This window comes from Aspergillus mulundensis (assembly GCF_003369625.1).
Source record: "Aspergillus mulundensis strain DSM 5745 chromosome Unknown scaffold_4, whole genome shotgun sequence".
NCBI classification, from domain to species: Eukaryota; Fungi; Ascomycota; class Eurotiomycetes; order Eurotiales; family Aspergillaceae; genus Aspergillus; species Aspergillus mulundensis.
Window position 1 is genome coordinate 1,292,538 of NW_020797892.1, and position 23,653 is coordinate 1,316,190.

The 23,653-nt window shown below is 52.1% G+C and overlaps 10 protein-coding genes across 10 annotated transcripts; 8 read left to right on the forward strand and 2 right to left on the reverse strand.

Annotated features, from left to right (window-relative positions):
- Window positions 1-243: 243 nt before the first annotated feature.
- DSM5745_04939 (putative histone h1.3.) lies at window positions 244-1,113 on the forward strand (the record flags this gene model as incomplete). Its single annotated transcript, XM_026746955.1, has 3 exons — window positions 244-348; window positions 455-804; window positions 879-1,113. 3 exons carry the CDS (start codon window positions 244-246, stop codon window positions 1,111-1,113), a joined length of 690 nt encoding a protein of 229 aa, XP_026604435.1.
- A 644-nt stretch (window positions 1,114-1,757) lies between these two features.
- On the reverse strand, window positions 1,758-5,587 carry DSM5745_04940 (mismatch repair ATPase MSH6; the record flags this gene model as incomplete). Its single annotated transcript, XM_026746956.1, has 5 exons — window positions 1,758-2,456; window positions 2,504-4,887; window positions 4,939-5,110; window positions 5,177-5,224; window positions 5,285-5,587. The coding sequence occupies 5 exons, from the start codon at window positions 5,585-5,587 to the stop codon at window positions 1,758-1,760; spliced, it is 3,606 nt and encodes a 1,201-aa protein (XP_026604436.1).
- Window positions 5,588-6,032: 445 nt separating this feature from the next.
- DSM5745_04941 (tyrosine--tRNA ligase MSY1) lies at window positions 6,033-8,142 on the reverse strand (the record flags this gene model as incomplete). The annotated part of the gene is made up of 5 exons (XM_026746957.1): window positions 6,033-6,788; window positions 6,839-7,187; window positions 7,242-7,528; window positions 7,581-7,734; window positions 7,811-8,142. 5 exons carry the CDS (start codon window positions 8,140-8,142, stop codon window positions 6,033-6,035), a joined length of 1,878 nt encoding a protein of 625 aa, XP_026604437.1.
- A 1,051-nt stretch (window positions 8,143-9,193) lies between these two features.
- DSM5745_04942 (aspartate--tRNA ligase MSD1) lies at window positions 9,194-11,309 on the forward strand (the record flags this gene model as incomplete). Its single annotated transcript, XM_026746958.1, has 3 exons — window positions 9,194-9,338; window positions 9,426-10,132; window positions 10,188-11,309. The coding sequence occupies 3 exons, from the start codon at window positions 9,194-9,196 to the stop codon at window positions 11,307-11,309; spliced, it is 1,974 nt and encodes a 657-aa protein (XP_026604438.1).
- Window positions 11,310-11,716: 407 nt separating this feature from the next.
- Window positions 11,717-13,304, forward strand: DSM5745_04943 (ribosome-binding protein NMD3; the record flags this gene model as incomplete). The annotated part of the gene is made up of 2 exons (XM_026746959.1): window positions 11,717-11,778; window positions 11,831-13,304. The coding sequence occupies 2 exons, from the start codon at window positions 11,717-11,719 to the stop codon at window positions 13,302-13,304; spliced, it is 1,536 nt and encodes a 511-aa protein (XP_026604439.1).
- Window positions 13,305-13,704: 400 nt separating this feature from the next.
- On the forward strand, window positions 13,705-14,759 carry DSM5745_04944 (uncharacterized protein; the record flags this gene model as incomplete). Its single annotated transcript, XM_026746960.1, has 2 exons — window positions 13,705-13,958; window positions 14,006-14,759. The coding sequence occupies 2 exons, from the start codon at window positions 13,705-13,707 to the stop codon at window positions 14,757-14,759; spliced, it is 1,008 nt and encodes a 335-aa protein (XP_026604440.1).
- Window positions 14,760-15,487: 728 nt separating this feature from the next.
- DSM5745_04945 (putative Patatin family phospholipase) lies at window positions 15,488-17,888 on the forward strand (the record flags this gene model as incomplete). The annotated part of the gene is made up of 3 exons (XM_026746961.1): window positions 15,488-15,775; window positions 15,859-16,703; window positions 16,751-17,888. The coding sequence occupies 3 exons, from the start codon at window positions 15,488-15,490 to the stop codon at window positions 17,886-17,888; spliced, it is 2,271 nt and encodes a 756-aa protein (XP_026604441.1).
- Window positions 17,889-18,945: 1,057 nt separating this feature from the next.
- On the forward strand, window positions 18,946-19,770 carry DSM5745_04946 (uncharacterized protein; the record flags this gene model as incomplete). The annotated part of the gene is made up of 1 exon (XM_026746962.1): window positions 18,946-19,770. The coding sequence occupies one exon, from the start codon at window positions 18,946-18,948 to the stop codon at window positions 19,768-19,770; it is 825 nt and encodes a 274-aa protein (XP_026604442.1).
- A 384-nt stretch (window positions 19,771-20,154) lies between these two features.
- Window positions 20,155-21,484, forward strand: DSM5745_04947 (uncharacterized protein; the record flags this gene model as incomplete). The annotated part of the gene is made up of 3 exons (XM_026746963.1): window positions 20,155-20,193; window positions 20,252-20,353; window positions 20,411-21,484. 3 exons carry the CDS (start codon window positions 20,155-20,157, stop codon window positions 21,482-21,484), a joined length of 1,215 nt encoding a protein of 404 aa, XP_026604443.1.
- An 898-nt stretch (window positions 21,485-22,382) lies between these two features.
- Window positions 22,383-23,432, forward strand: DSM5745_04948 (uncharacterized protein; the record flags this gene model as incomplete). The annotated part of the gene is made up of 1 exon (XM_026746964.1): window positions 22,383-23,432. The coding sequence occupies one exon, from the start codon at window positions 22,383-22,385 to the stop codon at window positions 23,430-23,432; it is 1,050 nt and encodes a 349-aa protein (XP_026604444.1).
- Between the last annotated feature and the right edge of the window lie 221 nt (window positions 23,433-23,653).

Below are 23,653 nucleotides of genomic sequence, written 5' to 3' on the forward strand. Positions count from 1 at the left end.
TCCCTGGAGAGTGGGTAGAGGGTTCCTCAGATATTCGCTCACTTGCACGAACCGCCATTGTGTTAATGGCTCCCAGCTCCAATTGGCCTCACTTCTGCCTTGTTTCTTCGACTTAACTTCCTGTCTGCTCGTCTCTCACACTTTATCCCCTGCCACTCCCTTCATTCAAACATCCGCTTTCGATTCTGTCCTGAAACTCCAAATCTCGCAAACACCTTGCTTCCCAAACTACACTTTTCGGCCATGGCTACCGCAGGCAAAGGAAAGCCGGAGGGCCTCCTAGGTCTCACTCAAAGTGAAGCCCGACTCCTGCTCCTTGGCGTTCTTTACACAGACGGCACCGGCAAGGTACGTAACACCTGTCAGCAATCTTCGACAAAATCACATACCGGGGCTTCCAGTATACACCAAGCGAGCTGAGCAAATGCGCTGACACTAATGGCATAACACACAGGTCGATTTCGAGAAGTTGGCCATTAAAGCGCCTTACAAGAACGTGTCTTCCGCTTCTAGCTCGTACCGCCAGGCTAAGAGACGTTTCCTCCTTGCCAACGGCGTTGCAGAGCCCAGTTCAGCCAGTGCCCAGATCACTCCGCCCAAGAAAGCCCCCGCGAAGAGAAAGAGTGCTGCTGCTACCCCTGCCCCTGTCGACACTGACGCTGTGAGAGGCAACGATGACGATTTCGTTCCAGAGCGCGAGGAGCCTGTGTCTCCGACTCCGACCCCCAAGCCAAAGCGCCAGCGCAAGACGGCGTCCAAGGTGCAGCCGCAGGTTATTATCAACAACGATCCTGAAAGGGAGCAGTAAGTATGGCTTGCCTTTTCCTGTAACTTATTTTTCACCCATGGTCGTTGCTCGCTGTACTAACACAGAACAGAGACACCTACACCACTCCAACCAAGCCCGAGCAAAAGCAACTCGAGGCGGAACTCGCCAATTCCCTCAAATTCGAGAGCCCCTTCGCCACAAGACTCGAGGCCTGGAGAGCCGAAGAGCGACAAATCATGGCTGACATCAACGTGGACGCCGAGTTTGAGGAAATGGAGCGCAACAGGGAGTTGGCTGAAACCATGAGTGACAGTGCGTGGCTCGCTTCTCTTCCTGATACTTGAATAGGTGATCTATCTAGGTCTTTGAATCCAGGATCATCTATCTAGCTATCTAGTTGGGTGAAGAGACAGGCTATGACGAACTTGGTTTGCTTGTTTCCTTGTCGTGTTTTTCTTAGTGTTTTCGGGGCTCGCTTCTCTTTTCTTTCTCTGTGTCGTCGTGTCCCTGGGCTTGGGGGATGGGCGTACGTACTTTTGTGGATATAAAGGTCCTCTATGTCTTTGTCATGGTCTTTTTTTCTTCTTCTTTCGCATTTGCGGTCACCGACCAGAGCCCTGGATAGCACCTTTTGTTCTTGTTTCTCTCAATATTCATCCCCAAAAAAGTTGGCATCGCAGATAGCTCAGAATTATTGAAATTTGGCCCGGAGATTGAAGAACATAGAGGAAATCAACCAAACAGTTGTCCATGTTCTAAGTTCTATGAGGAGTATGGATATTTGTAGAAACCCGAAATCTTCGAAACAGGACCCGTCTGCACCCAAACGCCGGACACACATACCCACGATATTCGACAATGGCAATAACAGAGGTGATATCAGAATTCTGAGAAACAGAAACTGGCAAGGTAATAGAACAAGCTCTCGGCGTAGCTAGCAACGCAAAATCACAAGAGGTCAAGCAGATCACACAGCAAATCTAGTATATCAGAGGGCTTCGATAGCTCTCCGAAGAACCTCCAAGCTTCTATCCGTAACCACGACAGAGTTGTCCTCGTCACCCGCACTCGTCTCACGAAGAGCCCATGCTACATCACTCCACCAGCCGAGCCCGATAAGCCCGCCGCCCTTCCTGCGCTCAAGGCTCTCCGTAAGCCGGCTGGTGTGCTCCCACTGCTTGGCTGCAACTTCGGCGCGCTCGATGACCTTATTGGAGATGCCACACATTGCAGCACAATGCATACCGAACGAACCTTCTGCGACGCCATCTTCTAATTTATACAGGAACGTGACGCGCCGCTCCTCGTCGTCCACGTGGATCTTCATGCGTTTTGGTTTGATCTCAGGGTGATTCTCAAACTCAGCAGCCAAGGAGTGGTAATGAGTAGCGAAAAAGCCAAGGGCACCAATGTGCGTGGCGACGTGGTGGAGGACAGCTTGCGCAACTGCAACTCCGTCGTAAGAGCTGGTTCCACGGCCTAGCTCGTCGAGAATGACGAGAGAGCGGGGTGTGGCTTCCGAGAGTATTTTCTTTGTCTCAGAAAGCTCAACGAAGAAAGTTGACTGCGCGGCGAAGATGTTGTCGTTAGCTCCGAGGCGTGACATGATACGATCAACGGGGGTCAGCCGGGCAGATTTGCAGGGCATATAACACCCAATCTGAGCCATAATCACAGCAACGCAGGTCTAAAATGGTCAGCAAAAATATGTATTCAGAGGCATCAGGTACCGACCATGCGAAGAAGAGTGGACTTTCCGGCCGCGTTTGCGCCGGTAAGTAAGTCAATATTGGGCGCACTGCCGCCAAGTTGAATATCATTGGGGATAAAATCATCGACAGAGGAAAGAAGGCACGGATGGCGGAGCTCCTCGAATTCAAGAACGCTCCGTTCCTGGTCGACAAATACAGGGCGACAACTTGGCTCACCAAGGCTAGAGGAGGCTTTGGCCAAGCTGATCAGGCAGTCAAGCTGTGCGATAACGCGGACAGCAGAGAGCCAGGTGGAGTAATGCTCGTCAAATCGTGTATAGAATCGTTTGGTGACCTCTTTGACAATCTGGCTATGCGTCTCCTGGGCTTCTTGTAGCTTGCGGATGGTCGTTCGCAGTTCCGGAAAATAGTAGCGTTTAACTTGCTTGGTAGCTGACATCTGATCCCAGTTCTTCGGCACGTTCTTCACCTTGATTGGTACTTCCATCTGGTAAATCTCTTTCCCATTATCTCTATAGCAGATCGCTGTAGAGCCCAACTCCCGCCGGGTCCGCTTCAGGAGATCTTCAAGGTCTTGATGTAGCTGTTGAATGCTCTCCTGAGAGTTGTCAAAGTCCTCTTCAACGCCGGGCTTGGGAACAAGGATGCCATTTTCTCTTGCTCGGGAGTGGTCAAATGCTGTCTTCCAATACTCCAATAACTCTGTCAAATCAGGCATGGATTTTATTAACTGCCCAATAACGCCTTCACCTGAGCCACTGTCCTTGAGAAGACTCATGGTGTACTCAATTTGTTCAAACCCTTCGAGGACTCGCACGAAGTCTTGTGCTTTGCAGTTGGCCGCATGGATGCGGGATATGAGGCGCTCGAGATCAGGCATCTTTGTGAGTTGCGAAGAAAATTGATCCCGTACACTGGAATCAGCGTTCAGGGCATCCACTGCATCTAACCGGGCGTTGATTCGCTTTGGATCTACCAAAGGATGGCATACCCACTGTTTGAATAATCTTTTCCCGAAGGGTGTCATGCACCGATTGAGTAGTTGGAATAGTGTACCGTCAATGCCTCCATCAAAGGAATTGGCGAAAATCTCCATGTTGATCAGAGTCTGGCCATCCAAGACAAGACTGGAGGCCTTTTTGATTGGATCGTACCATGAAAAATTGCCAATGGTTATCAAGTCCCGCTCAATCTTGAGTAGTCTGAGATATTGTACTAGAGCTCCGAAGGCCGACATAACTAGCTCCTTGTCACGGGCCTGGCGAAGAGCCTCTGGCCATGCGTGGATATTGTCATTGTCCGGAGAGACAAAGTACTCACTCACATCGAGCTCCTTGACTGTGATATCGGCCTCCCAGAACTCTTTCCCTGGCTTGAGGTGGTTCCAGATCGTTGTCGGACCAGTATTGTTTTTCAATATGCGCAGGGCTTTCTGGGAAACAGTTGACTTTTCAAGAAGAAGCTCCTGTGGGCGTGTCTGCGCCACAAAAGTTTCGAACTTTGTCATATCCACATCATCAACGAATTCTGTGAGGAAGAACTGACCCGTGGCAGTATCAACAAAAGCGATACCAAAAGCTGGACGGTCCTCAATGATGGCTTCTTTGATCGCAACGCAAAAGGTCGACATATCGTCCTGAAGCATAGCACCCTCAACCAACGTGCCTGCCGTGAGAACACAGGCGAGCTCTCGTTTAATGATCTTATCTTCCTTTCCACCGCCCTTCTTGCCGTTTCGTTCACGCATTTCTTTCCCAAGAGCTGATTCGGATTGGTCAACTCTCGCTATCTTGAAGCCTTTGGCCACGAATTGATTGGCCCATTGGTCCAAGCTCGATTCCGGGACTCCAACCATGCGCATGTTCACACGATCGGTGAGTTTCAAGTCAAACAACTGGTGCCCAATTGTGGCATCATTTTCGTATAATTCATAGAACTTGCCCTTCTTGAAAAAGACCACGGTGTCCCAGAACTTTTGCTTGATCTCCCAGTATTGCTTCTCGAATGGAGAGAACTTAGACCAGGCGAGAGGAGGAATATAAAGCGTTCTGGGGTCGTATGCGGGGTCACCGATAGGATGGCCGTCAATGTCCCGGACATTAGCAAGCCAGGGATAGCGTTGCTCAGGCTCGGTAGTATGAGCTTTTGGTTTGGCAGAGCTTGATGTAGTTTTGCTGGTCGATCTCACGGCACGAGCCTCGCGAGGTTCTGAATTTTCAGGGTCGTAAGTCCACTTCTGAGCGGAGCCTGATGTGGCATCGGGAAGGTCGAGATCAAGGTCTTCAACCGCAGGTGGTGGAAGCAAAGAGGAGGAGTTGCTCTTTGGCTGGCTAGCCGGCTTCTTGCGCTTTTTAGACGGCTTCACCTCGTCTTCAGAACCGTCTGGGACAACAAAATCGTCCAATTCTTGGTAAACGTCAGTAATCAGAAATTGACCTAAGCGTGCGCTGAACTGACCGTCGTCAGAGTATTCTGCATTGTGTATATCATCTTTGAACTCATCCTCGCTTTCTGGTGAGAGTTTCCTCCTCTTCGAAGCTCGATTGCTCTTGCGAGACGGATGAAAGATCTCGTCATCGTTGTCTTCACCTTCGGAGTCGGATTCAACGTAGTTGACTTTCTTCGCCGACTAAACATAGCAAGAAAATTAGTACGGACCATAGAAAGAGAAGAGGGGGATTCGGAATGGACGTACACGACGTGACGGAGAATCCGAGGCATTTTTCACATCTTCAGGGCTGAGCTGCAAAGGACGGAAGTCACGTTAGTGGACCTCGGAGCTCAGGGCTTGCTGCATTCATACCTGCTTCTTGGTTTCCTGCTCTTCAGGTAGGTCGAGCTCACTGCTCGGCACAGGAGGTAAGTCTTTCGTGAACTTGGACGCAGCCTTCCCGGGCTTATCTTCGCGCTTCACCGGCCGAGAGACTGAGGCCCTCTGCGCCGGGGAGGAGGCAGGTTCCGCATAACGGGTGGATGGGGTTGACGGGGAAGACTTTTGGAAGAACCCTAGAATTGACTTCTGGTTCTTCATATTTTGTGTACTCGAATCCGACCGTTTTAGCGGAGTAGCCGCAGGCGGAGATGACGCGGTTGGCCCTTTGGCCATTCTGGGCCACGATGAACAGTTGAACTGCTGGATTCAATAAGGATTCATAGACTAGCTAGGTAGGGGTCAATCGGGTGAGAAGAGAGCATTGGGTGTAGAGGCTGAGGGGAGGTTCAGGAAAGCATGGGAATGATTGATCGACTCCGACTCCGCATCACGCGTCGACGCGTTTAGTGGTTTACCTATGGCCCGCCTGAATTATCAGTCAGCAACACAGGACACTACTCTGCATGGCTCTACGGAGTAATTGTCTTTCTTTTCAACTCGTATATTTCGTTTATATTCATTAGATCATTCATGTCTATGGTTGGTCTTCCCAAACTTTCAAATCAGGAGCAGGGTTTGGTAAAAGTACAACTGGTATATAGTTACAGTCTATCTAAAAGTACAGGCCAGAAGTTTCCCTCAAAGCCAATAGTTGCAGATCGCAGAAGCAGCACAAATCTCAAGGAGAGGACTCCGATTCCGCCGTTCCCGAGCCCTTGCTCTCGCCAATGACCTCATCCCAGCCGGGAGCTGTGAGACCAAGCTCTTTGAACTTCTCATCGCTAACAATGGTCACCAACTTCAGCTTCCATTTCCCTAACCTTAGAATCAGGAGTTCGTCATCGATGATAAACTCGCGCGTTTTCGAGGCCATCCAAGATTTGATTGGTGTGAAGGTCAAGGCATCTGGCATGTCCCCGCCAGGCAGACTTTTTTCGATGCCGGGACGGCTTCCTACATGGGCGCCTTGGTTGTTGATAATACGTTGGGCCTCACTCTTGGAGGCAACTAAACCGGCAGACCAAAGAATCTTGCTGAATGTCTTGTCGTACACGAGGGATTTAGGGAGCGTTATCCGGAGAGATGGCATATTGGCGAAGTTTGTTTGAGGGGCGTATTTGTTGCCAGCCTGAGGATTATCAAACCCGGACAATGATGATTTGGGATTCCCAACTGGTGCACTGCGAGGTGCGGGCGTCGGTGGTGCGGTCGAGCTTCGCGATCTAAATAATTGGCGGTGCTGCATAGACACCGCATCCGCTTCCTCTCTGCCGTGGATGAGTTCAACAAATTCATAAGCGAGAGCATGTTGGGCCACCCGCTTTGAGGGGTCCTGATTTTGCTCTTCCATGATCCGTGAAATCTCGGGGAGAGGTAAGAACGTGAACATCTTGAGGTAACGCTCGACAGCGTCATCAGGTGTGCGGACAAAGAACTATCGGGGTGTTACTACCATGCATTCCAACATGGAGCGTCTCAACTTACCTGGTATAGCTCAAAAGTGGGTGTCATATCCTTATCCAACCAGATGGCGTTGCCGGCGGACTTTCCAAACTTCTCACCGGATGAAGTCGTGAGCAACGGAGTGGTGAAACCAATGGGCTTATCGATATCATCTAACAGGTCGTTGTGATCTTCTTGCATCTTGGTATTCTTACTGACTGTCTTCACAGCCTCCATTCCAAAGAGGATGTTCCCATACTGGTCGCTTCCTCCGACCTGGACTTGAGTATGTCTTTGTCGAAAGAGCACCCACCAGTCCCATGCCTGCATGAGAGGGTAGGTGAACTCTGCAAAAGACATCCCATCGCCCTTTGACATTTTGTTTTTGACTCTGATTTTTAGTAAGCATCAAACTCATATAATTGCGCGGCAATGACCAACTCACGTTTCTCTTCCTAGCATTGGACCAAGGCGCATATAAGATCCCAAATCGCGGAGCACCTCTATCAACGGCGTTTTGTTCCACCAAACATTATTGTTTTCCAGAGCTCGTTTCCAGATCAACTGCCGCTTGTAACCGTGCCTTTGCCCGTATCTCTCAATGCTCATACCGAGTTTTTTGAGTTGCATGTGCATGCTAGCCATGTTTGCTTTACGTACCGAGGAATGGACCTCCTCCCTTCCCTGCAATCGCCCAGTCGGGTCACCGATTCGCGCTGTGGCACCGCCGAGCTTTATTACGTTAGCGACACCATAGTCGTTTGTCTGGCGTATGGGCACAGACCAAAAACACGACGGGCAATCCCCAAACATATCCCCACGCAAGTACCATGAACGGCAGCATATGTCCAACATGCATAGATGGCGCTGTCGGGTCTATGCCTGCGTAAATCCCAGCTCGCTTCTCGGTAAAGACACGGTGCAACAAGTCTCGCTCCCTGCAAATAACCATGTCACCAGTTAGCTAAGGGCGTTCGGTCTTGAAGCTGGCTCGGTGAACGGAGTCGCACGTACCCAACAACATCATGTATGAGACCTCTGTCCTCCAGATGCTCTACAAAGCTCTTTCTCTTCCCCTCCTTGATCTGTTCGGCGAGAAATGCCCATTCCTTTCTCCCCTCCTCCTCTCGCGCCAACCATTTTTTTGTAATCCATCTTTTCTGGCCTGCTTTGATTTCAGGTGACAATTTCGCTGTAGTAGGTCGCGCATTATCGAAGCGGAACGTGTTTGTGCTCAGGACCTCCGCAGTCCGCGCATACTGGCGAGCGCCGTATACTGGGCGGCGGGCGGCTACCGGAGAGCGAAGGTGTGCCGCCCAAGGCAGCGAGAACGGGCGTGGCCGCATTGAATCGGGCCTGGCAGACGTAAGTCGAAAGCAAACTAGAACAGCTACTCGATCAACAAGTTTGGATGCGGAGGGAACTTTTTGGAGCGGAATATTTGCGATAACGCCGCTCGTTCTCCGGCGGAGAATCGTTGATGCGGAGTTGATTCCCCAATCAGGTCGGAGTTCATTCTTCAAAGTTACGATGGTCCATGCAGTCTACAGTGGTAGTATGTAGCTGACCCCGGGACAGTTGAAGCCGGAGCGACTCTGTAGTTATTTGCATACGCAACTTGAGCATCATGCTAAAGCTTTTTGATATAAAGGTCTACAGCGCAGCATCGGCGAATGGTTTAACATGGATTCAAGTTCATAGCAAAGTTCATATAACTTGGATTCAAATTCAAATTCACGGGGTATCAAAAGGCCAAATGCAAAGAGAAAGTCGCCATAAAACAGGCATAACCGACTAATGTACCCTATCATTGAATGATGCCCATTACTCAGACAGCAGCTAGCATCTCAAGGGCCATGAGGCGTCGGGAAAGAGGGAACACCGCCAAGTATTATGAGGTTCAGAGATGCCTTCACCGCGTCCGTCGAAGTAACAAGGTTGTGTGCCGAACGCAGATATCACTCTCCCTCCATCCGGTACCGCGCAGCCCTTAAGCCCCGAAGGGAGAGCAGCTAGGCTCCAAGAGGAGAGATTGGATCATATATAACACACTAGGCTTTCATCATCTGCGATAATGTTAGAATTCAGGTTCATATCAGCAGGGCACCAAAGGTAGCACTCACAAGTATAAAACTTGGAAGGATGGAGGAAAAGAAAGCTCCGCGAGATTTTCCGCTATTTAATGTGGTGTGGATAACACGCTAGTTCGCTTTTAGAGGGCGGTGCCTTTCTGCCGCATGTTTTATGGCATTCGATTCAAAAGCACCACGATGTTTACATGAAGCTCTGACTTTGACAATTTACCGTTGAGTGTTCAATATCGCCGGGATGATGCTGGCGCGCGCGGCGCATAGGAGCGCTCGTCTCCGCACGAGCTATCTCGAAATATACAACTACATGCGCAGCAGAAGTATGCCGACTGTGGGATCATATGTTCGCATCAACTCGTCCCGGAGAGCTTTTCATAAAGGTTCCTGTCTGCGCGAGCAAGCCGGGACTCCTTTGGCGCAGCCTCAATTTCTTGAAAACTACAAGCAGGCGGGTGTGTTTCGTTCCCAATAGCTGCCTAATTGTACATCCAGGTCAGCGCTGCTAGAGTCCAAGACAGCTAACCGATGACCTACCACAGTCGAATTTCCCCCTGCTACTTGCGACTTTCAGACCTTCCTCTCTCAAGCCTCGCCAGGTCAGGATGTCGTCCTACACGGCTACCTCGGAGTTCGTAGCGATTTATCCAAAAAGTTATCCTTCGTCCGTTTACAAGACCCAACCATGAAACATACCATACAAATCGTGTCGACTGGCCGCAATGCGTCATTTGAGCAGCTCAGAAACCTCAGGCCCAACAGTCCAGTAACTGTGAAGGGTAAAGTCCAGGCTAAGAAGGCGAAGGATGCCGAGATGGAGAAGCGTGACCCGTGGGAAATTTCACTCGAGGAGATTCAACTTCTCAATGACTTTCCAGGCGATATCTGGATGGCACCAGATATGGTACATCCTCCCAAGCATAGACATCTGCAACTTAGGACTAGCAGCGAGCTACGTGAGGCGCTAGAGTTTCGAGCACGAGTGCGCAATGTCTGTCGAGAAGAACTGGAGCAAGGCCGGCCCCCCTTTGTCGAGATTGAGACCCCTCTGCTGTTCAAGTCCACGCCTGAAGGAGCTCGTGAATTCCTGGTTCCTACGCGGAAACACGGTCTAGCATATGCGCTTCCGCAGAGCCCACAGCAGTACAAGCAGATTCTCATGGCTAGCGGTATTCCTAGGTATTATCAATTTGCTCGCTGCTTCCGGGACGAGGATCTCCGAGCAGATCGGCAACCAGAGTTCACGCAAGTAAGTAAAATAGACGGCTCGCTTGTCGCCTTGTCGCTGATATATTCTGTCTTAGCTTGATCTAGAGATGTCTTTCGCGACAGGCGAGGACGTCATGCGAGTTGTTGAAGGTGTTATACGCCGACTTTGGTCGACCTTGATGGACACCGAAGCTCCTTCTGGTCCATTTCGAAGGCTGTCGTACCAGGATGCGATGAGTCGCTATGGCTCGGACAAGCCCGACACCCGGTATGGAATGGAAATCCACAGAGTTGAGCATCTGCTGCCAGTGGACCTGATCCACAAGATTACCCCCTTAACAAATCCTATTGTCGAAATCTTCAAGATCGAAGGTAACGACAACGACCCGGCAGCTACGTCTGAATTCATCACAAGATTCCTTGATTCGCCAGCCGGTGCACCATTCAATGAGAACCCAGAAGGCGGGCCCGGTATCTTTGTGTACGACGCAAAGAAGCCCTTGTGCGGACTACAGCCATTCGGCTTTCAAGCTGCCGAATATGTGGAGGATCTTTTGGAGCCTGACCACAGCGATTTGCTTGTAATCCAAGCCCGCGAAGCCGCCCCCTTCTCCGGCGGTTCAACGCCAATTGGTGACCTTCGTCGCGCCCTTCATACCGCTGCTGTGGAGTCAGGGTTCAAACCTGCTGCGACGGGATTCGACTTTCTTTGGATTGTTGACTTTCCCCTCTTCTCTCCATCTAGCGACTCAGAGCCTGGCCAAGGCGGTGCTGCCGGTCTATCTTCTACGCACCATCCTTTCACTGCGCCAAAAAGTGCTGCCGATGTGGATTTGCTTCTCACCGACCCCACTAAAGTTGTTGCCGATCACTACGACTTGGTAGTAAATGGAGTAGAACTTGGTGGTGGTAGTCGTCGTATCCATGATGCTGCAGTTCAGGAGTTCGTTCTCCGGGATGTCCTCCAGATGCCGGCTGAACGATTAACGGATTTCTCCCACCTGCTAGATGCACTTCGCGCAGGCTGTCCTCCTCATGCCGGACTGGCCTTGGGCTTTGACCGTCTGGTCGCTGTCATGCTAGGCAAGGACTCTGTGCGGGATGTCATTGCTTTCCCCAAGACCGGAAAGCTTGGGGAGGATCCGATGGTCAAGGCTCCTAGCCCGATGACTCAGGAGGCATTGGGAACGTATCACCTGCGCTTGGTTGATGAGTGATGTTCTTTGCTTCCTCGAAAGGCCGTTGTGAGCTCTCCACTTCAATGTCCTTATGTATATGTATACCTACTGGGGCGCCACATACTAGATACCCTCTACCGGCGGTATATACCAACACCTGTACAATATTCTCGCTCAGATCACTCTCCACGCTTTCTCATGAAATTTGTGGCGTTTCCCAGGCAGATTTTTGGAACTCGCCGCGCACTCAGGTGATCGATCAATATGTCCCGCTTAGGCATGATTTGGTGCCTGAGGCGGTCACGTTGATAGCAGCACGTGATCCTTATCGATCTTGATCCACTGACTAATCGATGAGGGGCGAAACTTTTTTTTGATCTCTAATCGCGGATTTTCTCTGCCTCAACTCAGACACCCATCAAGCTTTGACGGCAGGAAAATCGAAAATGGATATTGATACCCCCGTGCCTATGGCACCGCAGGCCGACGGTGCAAGCGAGATTCCCACGTACGTCCGTCTTCCTTCCATGCGACAGTCCAGTTGACTAACGAATGCTCAGAACGCTCTGCTACAACTGCGGGGCTCCTTTAGTTGGAACGACGATATGTCCGGATTGCATGAAACTCCAAGTCGACATCTCTCAAGGTATTCAACGAGAAGCGGTCCTGAACTTTTGTCGTGACTGCGAGCGCTGGCTCCTCCCACCGAACTCATGGAACGTAGCGGCTCTCGAGTCGCGCGAGTTGTTGGCGCTGTGCTTGAAGAAACTGAAGGGACTGAACAAAATTCGAGTCATCGATGCGGGATTTATCTGGACGGAACCACACTCGCGGAGAGTCAAGGTCAAGCTCACGATCCAAGACTCGGTATCCGAGGGTGTTATCCTGCAGCAGACTTTCGAGGTCATCTACATCGTAATGTACCAGCAATGTCCGGAGTGCGCAAAGTCATATACCCCCAACACGTGGCGTGCGTCCGTCCAAGTCCGACAACAGGTCCTTCACAAGCGAACCTTCCTATACCTCGAACAGCTCATCCTTAAGCACAAGGCGCATCAGAATACCATCAATATCAAGGAGGCAAAGAACGGAATTGATTTCTTCTTCGCCCAGCGGAACCACGCCGAAGGCTTCCTCGATTTCCTCCATTCCGCAGTGCCCGTAGAGGTTACGAAGTCGCAGCAGATTATCTCCGAAGACATTCATACCTCGACCAAGTCGTACAAGTTTACCTACTCTGCTAAGATCGTGCCGATCTGCAAGGACGATCTCGTGGCGATCCCAATAAAACTCGCAAAACAGCTTGGCAATATCTCTCCTCTGCTGCTCTGCAACCGTATTGGCACTTCGATCAGCTTCCTCGACCCGAACACACTCCAGACCGCCGATCTCAACTCCCGGATATACTGGCGATCGCCTTTCACATCTCTCACAGAGGCTAAAGACCTCGTTGAGTTCATTGTGCTAGATGTTGAGCCAACAGGACACTCCAAGGGCAAATGGTTTCTGTCTGAAGTGACCGTTGCTCGTGCATCTGACTTCAGCGGCGATAGGCAATACTTCACGCGAACCCATCTCGGCAGCATCATCCATCCCGGTGATTCCGTGCTCGGCTACATGTTGACGGGAACAAATTTCAACAACGCGCAATTTGACGAAATCGAGGCGTCCAACACGTACAACTCCACCATTCCAGATGTTGTCCTGGTCAAGAAGTTCTACCCAAGGCGCACTAAGCACACCAAACGCAACTGGAAGCTCAAGCGCATGGCTACAGAGCACGACCCCTACCTCTTGCCGAACAACAAGGAGTCTGTGGAGAACGATTTTGAGATGTTCCTGCGCGATGTAGAAGAGGATGAGGATCTTCGGGCGACGCTGGCGTTATACAAGAACAAGAAGAAGGATGACACCATGAGCGTGGCAGACACGGACATGATGAACGATGGCGATGAAGAAGTTCCCAAGATCAACATGGACGAGCTACTGGATGACTTTGACGACCTTGATATTGACGACAACATGCAAGAATAAACGTACATAGTATGAATTTACCACCAAAAGTAGCGAGTTAGCTACACATTATACCCCAAAACTGGATTCGACGTATGTCGCCTAAAATCGGGTTGACTCGTATAATATCGTCGTAGTATATCAATCTCATTAGACCTCTTGTAGCAAAGATTTCGTTTGACGCAGTACCTGCAGATGGGGGTTTGGCTGTCTTGATATATATCTAGCACAGGCTCTACCCGCTCGCCGGCGAACAACAAAAGAGCGATCAACCCCACCGTCATCAACAATACTTCCAGTCCGAAAAGACCTGCTTGACAGTACTGCTATTTGCTATTGACTTCTGGAAACCTCTTGTCGCATATCAACTCCGCGCCTCCGAACCTCTTCTCCCGCCCATAAGCAACGAAGCCAGGAAAGAATGCCGCAATATCTCTCCTCTCCAACCCATTCCCTCACCGTCCCCTCCATCTACGACGGCACGCAGCTTGCTTGCCGAATCTATCTCCCGCAGCAATTATTGAACCCGAACGTATCATCTCAATGGCGCGTACGAGGAGCCATCGTCGCACACCCCTATGCTTCGCTCGGCGGTTGCTATGACGATCCGGTTGTGAGCTTCATCGGGGGAGAGCTCCTTGAAGCGGGCTATGTGGTTGGCACCTTTAATTTCCGGTGCGACTCTTCTTTATAATATGCGGGCACTTCTAACCATGCTCTAGCGGTGCGGGTGATTCTCATGGGCGCACTAGCTGGACAGCGAAGCCCGAATTGGCTGATTATGTCTCCGTTTATGGATTCATGATGCTCTATCTGCGATGCTTGAAGCTGGAACTTACGCATCAATCGGATGAAAAGGGTACCGAAGAAGGGATCCACCTCATACTTGGTGGTTACTCGTACGGATCTTTAGTCGCTTCTCATCTTCCAGAAAGCGAAGTGGTTGCGGACGTCTTCAAGAATGCAATCCAGCACACTCCAGCCCATAAAATATTCCTCACCGCGAAGGCCATCTGCGCATCGTCGAGAGACGAGATACCGCAGTTAAATTCATCAACGAATCTAGATGCGGCCAATCTGGGCCAGGAAGCAAGGCCGTTGTTACAATCGTGTGGCACAACGATATCATACCTTCTTGTTTCACCGCTCCTCCCCCCGATCAACCTATTACTGACACTATTTCTCGATCTGTCGCTCGAAGTGCACACCCAAGCGTCGGGGCAACGGAGACAGATCCCTTGCCCTAAGCCAACAGACCAGCTACGTGCACATGAAACTCTAGCTATCTACGGAGATGAAGACACCTTCACTTCCGTAAGCAAGTTACGCAAATGGTCAGGCGAGCTGAGCGGCGTCTCTCAGAGCCAGTTTCAATCAAAAGAGATCGAAGGAGCGGGTCATTTCTGGCGAGAAGATGGTGTAGAGCAGCAAGCAAGACGGGCTTTGCGGCTGTGGTTGCGCCAACACCCTGATTAGTATGACCATGCGCGTCGGTGTGGTGTGCTCCTTAACGGGCTGAGCCAGCTCACATGACAAGAACCGTACCCCTCGCATGTGAAAATGTCTCCCCGCATGGCCGGATGACTCCAGTACCGTGTATTTTTAGTTGCGCCATGTAAATCGCGAATTAATGGTCAACCATATCAGTAGTCCGGTGTAGGGGGAACAGAATTGAGTTGGAGGAAGGTGCAACGCTGCTGACTTTGCGTGGCGGCAGCGTTGTATAGAGCCGGAGCCATACCAGGGGACAATTTTATGATAGCAAACTGACATCGGACTGAGTGGATGATTTCGTGAGAAAATGTGGGGGAATCTGGCTGCACCACTAGGAAGCAGAGGAGTCGCCTTCCCCAGAAACAAAACCACGGGGGCGCTCGTGGGGTTATGGCGGCCACTGGGCTTGGGCAGCCTCTAAGCAGCGTAAGCGTTACCGTAAGCTTGCCGTGCGGGCTCACAGCGGGCCAGCGGGCCTCCGCGATCGCTCGTGACTCTTTTCCGGTCTCGCCTGACTCCCAGGTTTTCTCTTCCCCAGGCTGCCAGCATTACTATTCAAATCCCACCCCTCATCTTTTGTGTCGTGGTCTATCTTGATCGGCATCTTTATGCTTCTTAACTGCGACACCCTCCTGCACAGCGCTTGTCATCTTCCTACTCCGTTGCTTCCTCCGCCGAATGGATATCCGACTGTCGCCAATGATCTTGTCATGTCGCCAGTCCCCGACACTCCGCTAATAACCACGACGTGGCATAGTAAGAGTAAATACTCGAACAGCCATGCCCATCCGAAGGACTCCCCTCGGAATGGCTACCGCACACGGCTGAACCTCGATACCGTCCCTTCCCTAGCCTCCGTCGTGAGAGGTTCCCTTACATGGGCCGGCAGCGTCTGGAACTCCGAAGACATTGTCTCAAAGAAGAAACGAGGGCTCGAGGAGGAGATACAATCGGAGACAGAAGATCGCAAGCAGGTGCTGTACCTGCGCATGCGAAATGTGAGTCTGATCTGTGCTGTCGCGGCGTTACACTACTTTGTCCGTGCTCGTTGGGACAGTTGCTAATTCGTCTTGCCTGTTAGGCCGTGTCCGCGGAAGAATGGAAAGAATGCGCCTGCGAACTCGACAAACTCGAGAACAACAACGTTTGGAAAGCGACGTTTGAATGCGACGAGTATGACCCCCGGCTTGTGCAAGAGCGCCTCGAGCAGCTGGAAGCAGCGCGTCTGAGCTGTGATGTCAGCCGCATGTTGTACCTGATTCGGACATCGTTGAGCCGTGATCTCGGGGGCATGAGCAACGCTTCTCTATACAAGCACACCCATTTCGGAACAAAGAACCTCATCGATAAATATATAACGACCGCCGTCCAGACAATATCATCCCTGGTGGAAGTGTCTGGCGGTAACCGGTGCGATGCGGCCGAATCGAGGTATATACTCGACCAGCTGCTGGCTGCGAGACAGGCCTTTGGACGAAGCGCGCTTCTTTTCTCGGGCGGAGCTACGTTTGGGATGAATCATATTGGCGTCTTAAAATCGCTTTGGATGTCGAACCTTTTGCCGCGCATTATCTCCGGCGCCTCTGCTGGCAGTATTGTCTGCGCGGTGTTCTGCACCCGCACCGAGGACGAACTTCCTGCATTGTTGGCTTCGTTCCCTTACGGCGACTTTTCTGTGTTTGATGAGGAAGACTGCGAGGAAAATATCCTGCAGAAGACCGCACGGTTCCTAAAACACGGAGCGTTTTTGGATATCACACACCTGGCTAAGGTTATGAGAAACTGGCTCGGTGACATTACCTTTCAAGAGGCGTACAACCGAACCCGAAGGATTCTCAACGTTTGCGTCTCTAGCGCTGGGGTGTATGAGCTTCCGAAGCTCTTGAACTACATCACGGCCCCTAACGTCTTGATTTGGTCTGCTGTGTAAGTTGCTGCATTGTTGTATGAGATGCCATGCTAATACCCGCCAGGGCTGTCTCATGTTCGGTCCCAGTTGTCTTTTCTCCATTCACTTTGATGGCCAAAGATCCGTTGACGGGCGAGCCTGTTCCGTGGAACGACCTGCACAAGCAATATATTGACGGCTCCGTCGACGGAGACTTGCCTATGAATCGCCTGTCGGAGATGTTCAACGTCAACCACTTTATTGTGTCGCAGGTAAATCCACACATTGTGCCGTTTGTTGCCAAAGACGACGAGCCGAAGAGTGTCGCCGTACCCACGTCAACAGCGTCTCGAATTTTCCACACAGTCTCTCATCTTGCAAAGGAAGAAGTTATGCATCGGATGGCGGTACTGACGGAACTTGGCGTCTTCCCGAACTCGTTCACCAAATCCATCTCAATCATGAACCAGAAATACTCTGGGGACATCAATATCTATCCTGAGATCCTTTATGCTCATTTCCCTCGATTATTGAAGAACCCGACCACCGATTTCATGCTCAAGGCGTGTCTATGCGGAGAGCGAGCCACATGGCCGAAGCTTGCACGTATCCGGAACCATTGTGCCATTGAGCTAGCCTTGGACACTGCTATACAGAAGATGCGCGCGCGGGTAGCTTTAAGCCATAGCCAGGCACTGCTCTTGGCGAACGCCCTCTTCCAGCATTCCCACGACGGCAGCGCAGATCGTGGACGGAGGAGGCGAGGCTCATACAATCATGAGCTCGAGAGAAGGAAAGCGGCCGCACGTCGATCTAGCCGACCGAGCCTAGCGAAGGCAGGGAGGTCTCTATCCCATAGCTTCGAGTCATCGCAGTCCAAAGAGGATATGGACTGGGCTTGGATTCACCCTCCTGGAATGGAACCCAGAGGCCTGGAGCTTGTTTCCAGCAGCGAACACGGGAACGCGCCGTCTCTCAACTCGTATCATGAACACGGCTTCTTCTCGCCAGACCCTGAGTGTAGCCTTGAGTGTTCAAAAGTTCCCTCGAGCTCGTCATCGTCATTATCCTCGCCACCTCCTATACGTCTCGCAAAAAGCACTGAATACCCCGCAACCCGGCCTGGTTTGCTCGAAACCGACAGGAGGTACTCGTTACCAATGCGTTCCGTCTCCCCGCCCCATGTATCGCTCAGAATGACGTCTGCCGGACCAAAACGTTGATTTCTGTGCCAGTTCATCAAATTGCGACACGAAGCGTGTGGTTTTATTACGTTGCTGCATGATCGGCGCTTCGTCTGGATTATATGAAGAAGACTACTGGTGCTTACACATCGCTGACACGACTCACGACGCATATTTACGTGCTTTACGATGGTTGCTTTTTGCGTCTATATTCGATATCCTTGCAAGGGGCAAGTGGCGTCTGGGTTGGATCATGGGCGGTTTTACTCTGCTTACTTTTTCTTCTGCATCTTGCCATTGAGCTCATTTCTAGCACCCCTCAATTGGGGATTTGCATGACGGCGTTATTGGATACACCTGACGTTGGTGGATAACGCGTTGGCTCAAGCGCGACAGGGTGCTTAAGGGTTGTCTCATAGACTATTGCTAGTACTAGATATGGAATAATGGCTAGAGAGACTTACGTCGCTTACGTCGCGCGTCACCGACACAACAAGATGACAAGCTATGATAATTTGCTAAACCACTAGCTTTGCTAATTCACCTAAATATAGTGCTTGGGGTAGCTCTCGCATTAGTAGCTAGCACACTTTGGAGATACTCGCTGCTGTTCTAAAATTGTCAATTAGCCTGCATTCTGGCAGATGCAGGGTTAATTAATCCGCCAAGCCGACTTAATATAGATCAATCAAGCTGCTATTAATGGAAATTTACCCAGGGATCAGCAAGACTAAACGCAGTCTAATGCAGCCCCCCGCTCGCTCGGTCTTTGCACGGCGGCTATTTCTCGTCTCGACGCTGTAACCACAACATTGGACTTGCGCAATCTTGCGTCGACGACCAGGGTCTCATGCACCTCGCTGACCCCGAAGCACTTAGCAAACAAGCCGGCGGGAATCAAAATTAGAAACGCTGATGCTGGCAGGATTGCAGAGGGCTATATCATGGCGCTCTCCACCCCGAGTCTTGGAGGGCGATCAAACAGCTTGGCTGGTCTCTGGGCAAAGTATACTCTGCTGGGCTAGCTAAGCCTCACGTCTCAGCTCGCATCCTTCGCTGCATATAATTACATTCCTGCCCACCTGGTTTTGTCAGGATGTCCTTCAACCGCTTTCGCAGCGCACACTCGAAACCGGCCTACGAGCGAGACGCCCACTCCACTCGTGCCCTACCTCTATACAAACAGTACTCCTCCAGCTCGACTCGCACCCCAACTCTCGAAGAAGACATCATCCCGCTCACGAATACGAGGTCAATGTCCGTGTCGCGCAATAACTCCTTTACCATGAAGACACTTGATCCCCGTCGTCTCTCCATGCGCCTGAAGCGCTCGAGCGGGAGCCCAAGCCCAGCCTCCTCGCCCTCCACCTCTCCGGCCCCCTACGACCAATACACCACGCACCGATCAAATACAGACCCGTTGCCACTACCGTCTTGCGCATCATCAGGCAGCCGCGCGGAATTCGTATATAAGCCCATCCACCGAAAAGACTATACGGCCGTCGTGGCCGAGACAGCGACCGTGCAGGCTCGATCGCCGGTGCTAGCGTCAGGGTCACGATATCACTATAATCACCTCCCCTCTGGGCCTGCGTGTAGGAAGCATATGGGGCTTGGGATTGAGGAGCGGACGATCGCATCGCAGGCACAGGCACAGAGACAGACACAGTCGCGGTCGCGATCTCGATCACGGGCTGCAGTCCACCCTCGAGCTCGAGCCCAGGCTCACTATGCATACGATGAAGATGAAATCAATGACAGCCACGATCTATATGATGATTTGGATGAGGGGTATGGCGCTGCTCGGCGGGAGCGTTCAAGACCGGCGGATCTGTATACTTCGGCTGCGGAGAAGAGGCATCGGGCGGCGAGGAGGCTCACGACCGTGATGGTTCCTGATGCGGAGGATATCTATGGATGAGGTTATGAGCTATAATATCATTATACATACATAATGTCTGCTATCTTAGCGAATATCGAACGATTATTAATTCTTTAGACTCCGTATTTCCATCTCATCCCCACCCGCATACTCCGTACAGTCTGACGTCAACCTGACGCGCCCAACTCGCAGACCCTTGTCCGAAGATCCATCCCCAACCTGACATGTTCAATCATGAAGTTGGACCGGCGACGTTCTCGGCTCTCGCGGGTGCGTTTGGCCTGGTTGCTCGTCATGACGACAGAGTTTGAGTGGGTGGCCCTGTCATGTCATATCATACAGGTACATAAAAGGGCTATCCACGTCGCGATGGCGTCGGATTCCATCGAATATCACAAACTTTTCAGACCAAGTTAGCTCAATATGACAGACAGCGTAGTGCAATTAAAATGCGGTGTTAAGGTGTGTTTACTTGTTAAAATTGCTCTACTTGTTTCGTTGATGTACTGATCGGCTATAGCAAGACCCATGGGGGAAGCAGGGGCAGGAGTCTCTTGCCGGCCAGCTCTGGGCTAAGACGGCTGGGTCAACGGGGGTCTCGAATGATGAGATGTACTCTGAGGTATGTATTTGTTTCAAAGCGATTGCCCTGTTTCGGACATGATGGCTGACCTCACAGATGTGGATGGGCACATATCCCACCGTGCCCTCGCATATCCTCCGCACCGGAGAGTCCCTAGAGAACTACCTAAAGCGCAAGCCAGACCTGATCGGCCGGTCCGTGAAGGAGAAATTCGCAGACAGCATCCCCTTTCTGCCAAAGGTGCTGTCCTTCGCCAAAGCCCTGCCGCTCCAAGTCCACCCGAACAAGCGTCTAGCAGAGGACCTCAACCTCAAAGACCCCGACACCTTTGGCGACACAAACCACAAGCCCGAGATCGCGGTTGCACTGTCAGAGTTCGAGCTCTTCGCGGGGTTCAAGCCGCTAGCTGATATCGAGGCGCTTATGAAACTCAAGCCGCTCAGCCAGTTTGTCCCGGCCAATGCTAGCCTAGACGATGAGTTGCTGCGCCAGATTACGAAGAAGTTCCTCCAGTTGCCGCCGGAGGCCGTCAGGGATCTCGTTACGCAGCTGCATAGCCTACCCAAGGCGGAATTCGGCGCCAAGCACGAGTATGTCCCTGACCTGTTGGAGCGCGTGAGCAAGCAGTACTCCGAGTCCGACAACGGTGCGCTCGTAGCCGTGCTCCTGATGAACTACATGGTCCTTCAGCCCGGCGAGGCAGTCTGCGTGCCTGCCGACAGTATCCACGCCTACCTGAAGGGCGATATCCTCGAGTGCATGGCGCGGTCGGACAATGTGCTCGCAACGGGCTTCTGCCCGCGCGCCGACAGGAACAACGTCGAGCTGTTCGCAAAGACACTCTCCTTCAAGCCACACAACATCGACCAGGCGCAGCTAGGACGGAAGAAGAGCGAGCGCGGCGAGAAGCAGAAGACGTACGAGTACGCGCCGCCGTTCTCCGAGTTCAATGTCCTGGCGACTATCCTTGATGCGGGCGACGAGGAACGACACAGGGCGATTGGCGGACCGAGCATAGCGATCGTTACTAAGGGGTCGGCGGAGCTGGTTATCGAGGGCAAGGAGAAGCTCCAGGCGCACGAGGGGTCTGTTTGGTTTGTTGGTGCCGGCGTGCCGTTGGAGATCCTGAGTAAGGAGGGGACTGAGGTGTACCGGGCGTATGCTGAATGAACAATGACCAACATGAGAAGGATACGAGAGATGATATCGTGTATACTACCAACCGAATACCAGAGTACGAGATATGAGATGAAAGAACCCCGTCCGTCGGCCGAATCAGCCTTGTACACCGTCGATAGATACAGTGTCAGTGCCCAACCAACGGCGCCAAAACAAGCACCGCTAATTAGCCAACCCTTCCAGCTAAAAGCACCATAATCGCTATTTTCGGACCCTTTCTCCCTCCCTGGTCCCAGTCCCAGATCCTTCAGTCTTCACCCTAACCATCCCCGTCTAGTGCCAGAATCCAGGCGCTTGCCCTCCTCACTCCGTCCCTAGCGCCTCTGTCAACTCGCAGCCTCCGCCAATCGATCAATTTCCGACGCCCAAAAAAAGCAATCCCCCATGCGTCTATACCAATTCAGTGCTCGCGCTGCAGGGAACTAGCGACACTTCCCAGCCTATTTTTGGCCGCGGCCTGCGTTTCAGATTCGTCTGCTAAACTCAATCGCGGCGGGGTGTTTTGGCTCTTTTCAGTGGCCCAGTAGGCGATTTGTAGTTTAGGTTCTAACGGTGGCAGGCTTGTCAGTCGATGGCAAGGGTCTTCTTAAGGCGGGGATGCCGCTGGCTGGCTGCACTGGCGCTGGATCCTGTATCCGTATCCGGCTCTGGCTCTGGCACCTGCATTGATCGAGCTCTGCTGTAGCCTGTCGGGTCAGGTCAGGGCAGCGTACAGGATAGCTTGCCTGCCATAGCTCTGCGTGGTCGGTTTGTTTGTTGTGGTGGATGCTTTGCTTGTGTATCCTTCCTTGTCCTTGTCTTTGCTTGTCCTTACCTACCAACCCACTACTTCGCACTTACTTACGTCCACCTCTATGCTGCCGCGTCCTGATCAAGTACGGAGTACACCATGCCGGCCCTCCTATACCTCTCCGTCTCGCTCGTCTCCCGAGCCAACACCGCCAACGCAGACAACGTGGACGACGGCACAGACCACAACGGACCCAGCGACAAAACAACCCGGATCATCGTCGGCGTTGTGGTGGGTGGTGTGGCGGCTATTGCGAGTGCGTCTTTACTTTACCTTACCTATACCCCGACCCGACGAGTCACTTATACCCTACGTGGACTTGAAAGACTAATGTCTGTTTGCTGTGCAGTCACCGCAGGAATAATCTTCTTCTTCATGAAAAAGCGCAAATGGGACCGCATCCGCCAGTGCGAGGAACGGCTGATCGACTACCAGCTTGCCACGGGGTACTCGTCGAAAGCGCACTCGCGGTCCGCCACGCCGGAGGACTATCTCAGTATGATGGCGCAGTCGCCGCCGCCGACGTCCACGACGGCTCCGAACATGTACGCGTATGATACTAGCGCGGGTGCGGTGGGCCAAGGGCACGGGCAAGGACACGTACAAGGGCAGGGACAGGGCCAAAGATCAGGGTCCCGAGCACGGGGGATGTCGGCGCCCGCTTCAACAACCCTGTCGATATCGACTGTATCGCCGGAAGCACCACCGCCCGCGTACCAATCTCTGCACCCGCGCTACGACCCCTCGCGGTACAGCCAGATCAGCACGCGGTTCTCGTCGAGTTTTGAGATTCCACGGTCGAGTACGGGGACTTTTGGGACTGGGAGTGGCGCTGGGCCCGCGGGGAGTGCGTCGTCGGTTTCGGGGGTCCAGAGCTATAACCTTAACCCTAGCTTGGGGACGCAGTACCCGCAGTACCAGTATCAGCCGGGGGGGACTGCGTCGGCGTCTGCGTCGGGATCTGGATCGGTGTCGAACTGGCTATCCTCGACGACGTCGGTGCCTACGAGTACTACAGGGACAACTACGACCGTGTCGGCTGGGCCAAACGGTACATCCACGCGGGGCTCCAGGTCTCGCTCTGAGTCTGGGGAGCGAGGGCCCCGTCGCCCGCGACCGGTTCTGTCCCGTCTTATTACGAATCTCTGAATGATATGGCGAGGGCCATCAATGTCTAAAGATATCTATCGACATATCTATCTGGGAAGGCTGTCTGAGCGAAATATTTTCTTACGTTAGAGCGTTTTGGCGTCTGGGGTGGGAACAACTTTTGATACGTTGGCGTTATGGGGGTCTAGGGCAAGCACCCTAAAATTCTCTATGGGAATATGTGAATGACTAGTCCTAGGTTGGTTGGGTATCTTGATACT